Source organism: Eschscholzia californica, unplaced genomic scaffold, assembly GCF_041429995.1.
Source record: "Eschscholzia californica isolate CP2 unplaced genomic scaffold, dmEscCali1.0.p SCAF_5, whole genome shotgun sequence".
NCBI classification, from domain to species: Eukaryota; Viridiplantae; Streptophyta; class Magnoliopsida; order Ranunculales; family Papaveraceae; genus Eschscholzia; species Eschscholzia californica.
In genome coordinates, this window is record NW_028238472.1 from 22,710,294 (window position 1) to 22,720,752 (window position 10,459).

The 10,459-nt window shown below is 36.6% G+C and overlaps 1 protein-coding gene across 1 annotated transcript; it reads left to right on the forward strand.

Annotated features, from left to right (window-relative positions):
• Positions 1-2,584: 2,584 nt before the first annotated feature.
• On the forward strand, positions 2,585-9,537 carry LOC147537853 (uncharacterized). Its single transcript, XM_086641264.1, has 3 exons — positions 2,585-3,238; positions 5,208-6,561; positions 8,102-9,537. The coding sequence occupies exons 1-3, from the start codon at positions 2,842-2,844 to the stop codon at positions 9,234-9,236; spliced, it is 2,886 nt and encodes a 961-aa protein (XP_086497390.1). The 5' UTR covers positions 2,585-2,841; the 3' UTR covers positions 9,237-9,537.
• Positions 9,538-10,459: the final 922 nt, after the last annotated feature.

Below are 10,459 nucleotides of genomic sequence, written 5' to 3' on the forward strand. Positions count from 1 at the left end.
AATATTGCAAATAGCAAAATAAATATCAGTTTACATTATGTTTTTTTTATGAAAATAAGATTGCAGTGACGAAAAATTCAACTTCTTTCCTTACAAAAAAAAAAAATGATAAAAAATGTTACATTTAAGTATGTTGTTAGAATTAAATAAATGTTTTAAGAATATTTGAAATTTGATTAACATATATATAATTTTCATAATGGTTTAAAAAACAAAAACTAGTTTGTAGAGATATAAACGTTGTAAGAACATAGAGAGAGAAAAAGGAATCTCGTTTTTAGGACAAGAACGACTGATTTGGTATGTTGGTCTTGGCAACTACAAATTTTGGAAATAAATATTAAGAATAAATTTTTACCATAAATTTTCTCTCTTAAAATTTATGGAAAGTGTATATTTATTAACTCAATCGCAAGAAACCATAGGTTAAAATACATTTATAAAAGGACAATAATGGGAAAAAAGTAAATGACTTGAAGCATGGGGCCCACCCTAAAGTACACTTTTGGACTTATTTTCCATTTTATGTTTTATTTTGGTCTTTTAGTGTTTATTGATTTAGGAGTGAATACTGTATATGACTAATTATTCCCCATATTTTTGGACCATAGACTCAAAACTTCGTTTAATTGTCCTGATACTTCTGGTCCAACGAATGCCCCAAGAGTTGTATTTCAGCCAGACCCGTCAACTAGGCAGATCTAGTGTTACTGGTGGGTCTAAACTTGCAATGGATACAAAGAAGTGGACAATGAAAGCAAACAAATGGACTATTTGGACTCTGTGTTAAAATCTATGCTCTAACAACATCTCCAGTAGGATATTCAAACTTTAAAATTTTATAGTGTTGCTTAAGATTTTTGGAGTTCTTGTAAGACACTTTTAGTGGGGCACGTTATTTGACACTCAATGATGATGTGGGCGGATATATTATAGAGAAATCCTAAAATTAAAATTTCTTCTTATTCTTAAGGTGTTACTTCATCGTACTTTAAAGTTTGAACCAATTTTACATCTTACCTACTTTTCTATTAAATTTAAGAGTGAAATCGGTGTTAAATACAATCATTACAAGGATCCATTTTTCGAATATTATAGAAGCATTTGAATCAAGTTGAAAATAAAAAAATAATGAAGAGGAGAAAAGTCCATATGAAATTTGAAAGGGAAAAAAGGTCACTAAAGCATTTTGTGGATCCTTTTGTCATGATCATGGGGCTTTAAGACACGAAATGTTTCGTGACACGAGATGTTCTATGAGGCACGAAATGTTTCTTGGTCACGAGATATATTCGAAGTTCATAACCAACTGGAGTTTTAGTGTATACAAATATGCGAATAATATAAAATAAAAAGGCCATTACCTCTTCAAAATCATCTAGACCCATCCGTGCTCTATCAATGATGCTATCTTGAACTATATTTCCAACCACATTATCAATATTGTGAGGTTCTGTCTATATTTCAGATCACATTATCAATGTTGTTAGGTTCTGTGTCTATATTTTAGACTTTAAAAGAGGCTGACTAATCTAATAAGATTTTGAAGAAAAAAAAGATATTTAATGGTAGAAAGATGAAGATGAGAAGTAGTTATGAAGCAAATACAATTTTGAAGAATAAAGAAAGAAGGAAAATCAAGAACATAAAGAAGAACTTGAAGAACAATAAAAGAGTTGCCGAAAAGTTCTAATCCTAGGAAGATTTAGTAGTTTTGTAAGTTTATTAGATTAATTATTTAATAACCCACACAATTTGAAATTATTTTTTAATTCGTGAATTTGTTCCCCTATAACAATTACAAAATAAATTAGTCAACTTAAATTGACCAAAATTTGACAAAGTCTTTTCACCCTGAAAAATATTCTTACTTACCCAAAGCGGCGTGTCACGGGGTAAAAGTAACCACAACTCTAAGCCTCCCTCTTATATGCCTATGTAACCTTGACTAATAGGCAAGTTCCAACACTAACAATGCTCCAAGAAAGGTATGCTCAAATTATGCAAGAACACATAAGGGAACTTGATCTTTATTGATAAGAACTCAAAGATTACAAGTATGCTTTGCACACGATTCCCAAGTCACTCCACTTTTTAGCTTGCTTGAATCCTCACTTGAATGCCTTCAAATAAACAGGTGATTCCCTATTATTACTAGTTGTCTACGGTCAAGATTAAGCCATGTCCCACCATCTAGTGGATGGGAAGTGTGTGGATCCTTCCATGGAATTCTCTAGACTTCTTTGGGTAACTCTTGAGTCTCCACCATGCTCTAAAGAGTTCTGTCGAAAATATTTCCAACCATCTCTAGACAACTCCCTTGGGCCCAACCCAAAATTGTGTCAAATGAAGCAACCTAACCCAAGATAACATTTCTTCAAGTGTATGGTGCTGTCTAGGCGGCTGTTTTGGCCTGTGGTAGTTGCTGTGCAGGCCACATAAGCTGTTGCTTTTGGGGACTAAAAAATAAGCCGTGACAGACGACTTCTTCCCATGTGTAAAGATTTAAATAGAGTTTAAACTGCCAACAACTCTTGGTTGGAGTGATAAAATGTTTAGTCTTCCACGTCAGAGGTCAAGGGCTCGACACACGCTTATAATTAAAAAAAAGAAAAAGGTTTATAGTTTGAAGATGGCAATGTCCATCACCGGCCGCCCCAAGCCCATGAAGCCGTTGAGAAATAAAGGGACACGCAAGTGTTGGTAAAGCAGGGTTTAAGCATTCTTCCCTCACTCACCTTCGAACTCGGGGGAGTTCCCTCCAAATTTCACCTGCAACTCCCCAAAACCCTATCCAAAACCCTATCCAAAACTTTAACAATCCTTATATTTCAACTTACCATGATACCCCTGAAACCAAAAACCATCTTTTTCTGCACCATTTCTTCCTCTCGCTTCTTGTCTTCTACTTACAGTCTATTTTATTTGAAATACAATGGGGCTTCTCATTTCTCCTCATCTTCAAACCCTAACTATTCTTCTTCATCTCCACGTAGACACCAGTATGATGAAGAAAACAGAAATGTAAAAGTTTCAGTATGGTGGGATTTCGAAAACTGTCAAGTCCCTTCTGGGGTTAATGTAGTTCAAGTAGCACAGAGAATTACTTGTGCACTCAGAAGTAATGGAATCGAAGGACCCATCACCATTACTGCATTCGGAGATGTTATGCAGTTATCAAGGTCGAATCAAGAAGCCCTTTCTTCCACTGGGATCTGTCTTAATCACGTCCCTCGTGGTTTGTTCTCTTGTTATTCTTTACCCTTTTATTTTTTTAATACAATATGTTATTTAATCCCTTGTTGTTCAAAATGATGGATATAAACTCCACCAATGATCTAAATACACCACCTGTGAGAATAGTCCCACATAGAAGAAATACAATTTAGCAACCAAGAATATAATGTGTAGGTCCTCTCCGCTCATTGCCAATGGGCAACAAACTTAACACCACCTTAGCAACTTACTCTTTTCAGTATTCAGGATTAAGCGATAAGCTAAAACAATCTTACACTTAAGTTGCAATTAGAACGATGCCTCATTTCTGGGATGGTCAAATTTGAAGGTTTTTGTATACTGATCAGAAGAAGAGAGTTTTGTTTTTTTGCTTACATGTGTTCTTTAGTTTTTATATCACCTATTCCTTCTTTCGGTCTCAAATTTTAAACTTGAACCATTTGCTCTGTCCTCTATGTGCACAATGTAGTTTCTATAGCTGTAGCTCTACTTAACAGGAAATGAAACTAAGCAGTTGGAGGCTAGGATGGGCTCGGGCTGATCCCCAATTGCCACCAATCTGAGCCTCAATTTTCTTTAACTCTTATCTATGTGTGTTTGTGTGTATAACTGTATATGCCACTGCAAATCAATAAATGCTATAGAATATAGATCACAAGCAACATTTCTAGTTAAACTCAAATGTTTCATTGTTTCAAACATAATAACTAACTCAAAGGATTTGGCTCGGATCCGCCCGGGCTACCCTAAGCTGATCCAACCTGGAGTTACTCAGGTTGTTTGGCTAATACTATTTGCTTGGACTGGATGTGAGAATGTACGTATCTACTTGTCTTGTAATGCTAACTCCTGAACTAGTTGTTGGGTTGCTATTCTGGAGTATCCTAATCCTTTTTGACGATTTATTTCTTAATACCGGCGGAATTTGCTATGGATGAGATGCGCCATTGGATTTGACCTCTTAGTTCTAGTAATAGTCCTTTATATTTTAATGAGCTAATAGGCATGTTAAGATCTTTGCCCAACTATTTGTTTATTTTCTCATGCGACTGACTTCGTAATGCTTTTCTTAAGCGTCAGGTTCTCCTTAACTTAAGGTCAAAATTATTGTTCTTATATCAGTATTTGAAATTATACCTTTCTTGTTTGTTTTTTCACCTTTTCTTTTGCAAAAGGATACGCAACTTAATTCCCAATTGCACAAAATGTACATGGTTGTTAGTTATATTACCTGCTTACCTCATGGACACTTACAGTCATTTACTTTTGTTCATTTCCTCCCAGCCAATGCGAATCAACGACATTGCTCACAAATAAAAGATAAGGACACAAATCCTCGTCTCGTTTATGAAACTAAAGCTAAACGTGTTTTGTCGTTACCTATGTAAGGCATTTGCCCAATTTTAACATGAGCATTGCCACAATTTCAGAAGGTCAACATGTGAAGGAGTTAAGGGCAAAAAATTTGGACAAAGCCCCACATTGTATTTTCTCGGGAATGGAACAGTGAAGTAAAAAATAAAATCAGAATGAGGTCGTAGTCAAACCCTGTCACCCACATCCGTCATTACATTTTTAAAAGATCATTTTCCTAGTAACTGGTTTTTCTTGAAAACAAGATTTTCCACTTGCTACCTTGAGACTTGAGTTACCAGATATGCCATGGTACATACAGACCATAGTCTTCGGGAACTCCTTTGTTTAATTTCCTTTTCATTTTAATATAGTTAGTTGTTACTTAGTCTAAGTGTAACGATAATCAGAGTCGCTACATAGTTTTTTATGTTTTTTTCGCCTCAAGCATTTCTCTTTTTTATTTATATGGATCTGCAAGTTATAAGGACATAATAACTAAAAATAGTGTTCTTATTAACCCTTTTTTAGTTTTTTGTTACTTATTATGAAGTATGACATTTGCATGACTCTAATATTATAGGTTCTAAGTTTTGTGATTGCTTTTTCTGGTATAGGTGGAAAGAACAGCGCGGACAGATCTCTTATTGTTGAACTTCTCTATTGGGTGTCGCAAAATCCTCCACCCGCGCATCTCTTTTTAATTTCTGGAGATGGGGACTTCGCGAACATTTTACATCGGTTTAGAATGAGTAACTACAATGTTTTACTTGCGAGTAGAGAATATGCTTCAGATGTTCTGTGCAGTGCCTCAAGCATAATCTGGAATTGGAACAGTCTGGTAAGAGGGAACAACTTTAATGGGAAGCATTTTAACCAACCCCCTGATGGTCCATATGGTTCTTGGTATGGCTATTATAAGGGTCCCCTGGAGGATCCCTTTCCGGATCCTGAGAACTCTACAGAGCCTAGCGTAGATGCGAAGCCTCGTCCAGTTCCCAGGGTCTTAATAAACAAGATTCACCAAATCCTGAAAGCACACCCAAAAGGAATCCCTCTTTCAGATCTTCGAGCAGAGCTTAAGAAAAAGAATATGGTTATAGATAAAGATTATTTTGGACATAAGAAGTTTTCTAGTATGGTTTTGTCTTTATCCAATGTTTTCAGGGTTTTGTTTAGAGGCAGTCACCTTTATATCCGTTCTTGCCAACAAAAAGGGTGTACTCTTGAGTTACTTGAGTGCAATTCAAAATCATCCGTAGATGAAAAGGATCAGATTAAAACTAACGATGTAAATGGTGGAAGTGGTGCCATGGTTGCAGATGCTACTGAAAAATCATTATCGCCTTCTGTGGATATGCGAATGGAAGAGCTTTTACCAGAGAGGGATAGTAAAACTGATAAAAGTACCATGTCCAGTAGTTCTGATCATGAGGAATGCTTTGAACAAAGTCATTCTTGTGTGGTTGGTTCTGATATCCCTGTAAAATCTTCTAGTACTTGTGATGGCTCTGAAAGGACAACAACCAAGGTTGAATCGGCGGAATTCAGGACTCGTGATCGAGTAACTATGGACCCCAATTTAGCGTCTTCTTCAACTGGTAATATATCAGTGATAAAAGAGAAAGCTGCTAAGAGTTACGGGAAAGATGATGATAAGCTAGGCCTCGTCAGAGGCTTCTTTGAGGAGATCATGAACTGGTTTAGATTCTGGAGACCTGCTAAAAACTATGATGATGCAAGTGGAAAATCTGGTGACGACTTGAGCCTTGTAGATAGTCAAACTGGAAACCATGAAACATCTTCTACAAAAGCTGACCAGACAAGTGGAAACTCTGACAAAGATCTGAGGAAGACAAAGATTGAAGCTAAAAACCATCAAGTGTTCTCTACAGTTTCGTTTTGGGATGAATTGGAATCTTTTGTGTGCTCACCAAGAGGTTCATCCATCATTTCCAAATCAAAAACCAGGTAAATTGCGTATATTTGACTTTTTCTTTTATCTGGTTTGAGTTGCTGCTTATATTATGTTTTCCACTGCAAGACTCTCTCTGTTGCCTCTGTGTGTGCGTGGAAGTTCACGCAATATGTACGTACAAAATCTTACATTATATTACTGAAGTGAACAAGTATCAAATGTGGCAAAAGTTACTCGCCCAGTATCCATGTTTATAAATTTTTTGCCAACTCTAATAATGGTCAAAGATATTATCCTTTCGTTAAAACAACAACCTCGTACGACCGACTATCGAGTTCTGCAGTTCAGTTAATATATCTAGGCATTATAGGCAACAAAGAATATAATGAGTCGACTCGTGACAGCGTAACCCTAAGACAATATTTTTAGCCTGAAGTTGCACATATGCGATGCTGGTATGTTCCATATTTTTATTTTGAATCTTTTGAATTAATATTGAAAAGATGGGGCCCCGGGGGGATACAAGGGGAGTGTATTTTCCCTATTAAGACAGACAGATATTGTTTCTAGATATTAAAGATTATATTTATGGTCCATCAAATATAAGCTAGATGATGCATTGTTTCAGGAAATCAACAAGATACTAATAGAATGACAGGTTAAGCTCCTGATTCGGTTAGTCTCTATTTATTGGTTCACAAATCACAATTTGATATTTTTCCTACTACCTAGTAGACCAATCTGACAATTGTCGCGTAATTTTCATGGAACTAAACCTTTGTGTTCCATACCCAATTATGTCTTTCATAAGCTAAATTAAAGAGATTGTTTTTATAATTCTATTGACTTCAAATTCATGGTGGTGCACCGAGGAAAACTGGTTATCTGCTTGGAAGAGATTTTTCGTGTTATACTCTACTGTGTTTACTGTTTAGTAGTAGGTTGAATCATATTGCATGGAAAAGGAGGTGCTTATTCTCTTAAGCCAGTGATGCATTTGAACAGCATAGCATTATGGTCAGTTTGTGGAGCAAATGCAGAGATATACTCATATAGTTTTCTAGTTCCAAGAGCTGACACGATTATGTTTCTTAACGGCCAACAATACATGGGAACATAATGTTCTATGGTAGTTGTGGAGATTGAACTATCCATTTCGATTTGAAGTTCTCGTTGGGGTTTCTCCCATCTGGGACCAGATGATGATTGAAATGCGCCTTTTTATCTTTCATTGTACACCCTTCCATCTTCAAATGAACAATGGCCTTACAAGAGATCAAAATGAACTTTGAAGTCTGCATTGCTTGTAACTAGCAACTTCAAGTGGGGTTGACTTGCATTTCCTTTCGCCTATTAAGATAGGAAATGTAAGATATAATTGCTTTATATTTTAAAAGGAGTATGTTGTTCATGGAAAATGACCATTTCGATAATTACATAAACCCTCTTACTTCATATATCCATAGATGATTCAAAAACTGTTCTCTCCCATTTGGATCTGAGAAATTGCTTTTTCCTTATAGAAATGAAGAGTTCCGTTTCTAATCTTGTGTTATATCATGAACAACTCTTGTTTATTGTTAACCACTTCAGGTTAGAGATGGCAGAGAAGCTACAAAAGGAAGGGCCTTCAGCTCTTGATGTTCTCAGTACAGATACTCTCCTTGATTTGGCAGATGAATTAATTACCAAAAAGAGATGGGTAGAAGAATATCCTTCTCAACCTCTTCCTTTCAAACTTTTGCTTCCTGCTAGAAAGTCTTCACCTGGTGGCCCAAATGTGTCGAGCGATATCTTCGTAAGCGAATCATCTCGGCGAAACTTACAGAAATCATCATTAGATAATCCAAGTGAGGAGCACAATTTGAATCAGTCCAAGTCTGGTATAAATTTGGGAAGAAGCAATGGAAAACCTTGCGGAAAGTCCAGAGATCAAATGCAAGCTGATTGCCAAAAGCTCATAGCTGAAATTTTGGAGGAATGTCCAGAGGGATTCAATATGTCGAGATTTAAAGAAGTTTTCTTTGAGAAGTATGGGTATACTCTGATCTGTCGAAGGCTTGGTTACCAAAAACTTTCATCCTTGTTAGAAACAATGCCTGGGGTGAAGATAGAATCGAGTTTTATCATACCTTCTTCGAAATGCCCCCGTGATTTCAGCTTGGGAAGTGTCCTTCCAACTGACAGTACTGAAAAGTTAAATACTAAAGAAATATCTTATACCGTTGACAATAATGACGATCGCGGCGATGTATGGAAAGAACTTGGGCCTGTTTCTGTCAAAAGTCCAAATGGAAAACTTTTGGAGTTTAAGGCCAGTCAAAAGTCAAACCTTGATGGTACTAATGATCAGAAGTACAGTTATTCGAACGAGTTCTCAGACTTGGATAAAGAGTCTCTCGCAAAAGACGAGTCAGGGAAGTCGAAGGGAACTGAGGAGGACAGCTCACTGTTACAGATTCTTGATTCATGGTACACTGACAAGGAGGGCAAAGTTGGGCAGGATCAATGCAATGGTGGAGATGATTTTGAGGATGTTAACAGAGACAACTTCATTTTTACTGATTCTTCTGATGGTTGTACTAAGAGTAACCCTGTTGTGAGATATTCAGAAAGAAAAGGAAGGCATCAAAAGGACTATACTTTTGTAGATATAGCTGGGGATGAGAAGGAGAAGATGATAGAGAGCATATTGGGTAGCATGAAGAAGTCAGCAGATTCAGGATAGCAGAACTGAAGTTTGAGATTTCAAAAAAGCACAGTTTGCACTAACATGAAAATGAATCACATTTAGAAGGTGGAGAGGTTTGCAAATTTTTTCCTAACACTAGAGCATCTCTAATGCAACCGTCAATCTTAGAAATTACGATTGCAACATAAGATTTTTAGAGTTCTTTCATTAGAACTCTCTCCCGTGCAAAACTCAATTTGGATCGATGATCTGGGATGCAACCCTCAATCTTCAAAAAAACTCTGAATGTCACATAAGATAGTTTCTTTAATACAAAACTCAATTTGGGCCTTGAAAATTATCCATTAGTAGTTAAATAGGGATTTGAAGACAGGTTTATTTCTCGAGTGTCTTCTTGAGATATCTCTAATTGTCATACTTATCGATATTTGATATAAACCAATAAAAAAAAACCACCTCTTCATAAATCTTCAAATGAACTAATTATTTCTAAACAATGCAACATTAAGATTTGCATTGAAGCCTGAATTTAGACTTGACACACAACACTAATAGAGATTTCTTTGAGTTTTGCATAGGAGTTGGTTTGAGATGATGTGGGGTTAGTTATTCTTAGAGAATTGAAAGAAGGGGCGCCTCTATAGGCGCCTCCCAAAAATGCTGTAGGGGCCTCCCTAAATTGCTTAGGCGCCTCCACGAGCGCCTCCCTCTTCTCTTCCACTTTTCCGTCTTTATTTCTCCCTCTACTTTCTCAATTCTCAATCTAAAAATCAATCAAAGATCAAACATAACAAAATCCATTAATCTATCAACGAAAACTCGTTACCAATCAAAGATTAAACATCATGAAGGATAAAAAACCTAGGTTTCTTTTTAAATCTTCAAGCTTAAAGGAAATACAAAAACCATTAATTATTAAGCTTAAGATTCTAGGTTTTGTTGAGATGAATAAACACTAGATAGGGGATGAAGAAACCAACCTAGATTTGGGGATGAAATATCAACTTCCTCCATTTTTTTCGGACTGGTGATATTTCATCTCTCGTCAGTCCGAGACCTAATGCATGGTTTCAGAGTGGTTTAGAGTGGCTTCAGTCCGAACACAATCGGGCCGGAAAGTCTGGCTCTTTTCGGACTGGTCCAGTCCGAGACCTAATGCATTGTTCCGGACTGGCCTTGGTCCGAACACAATCAGACTGGACAGTCCGTCTCTTTACGGACTGTCCAGCCCGTGACGAGGCTTTGGGCCTCAGACTAAT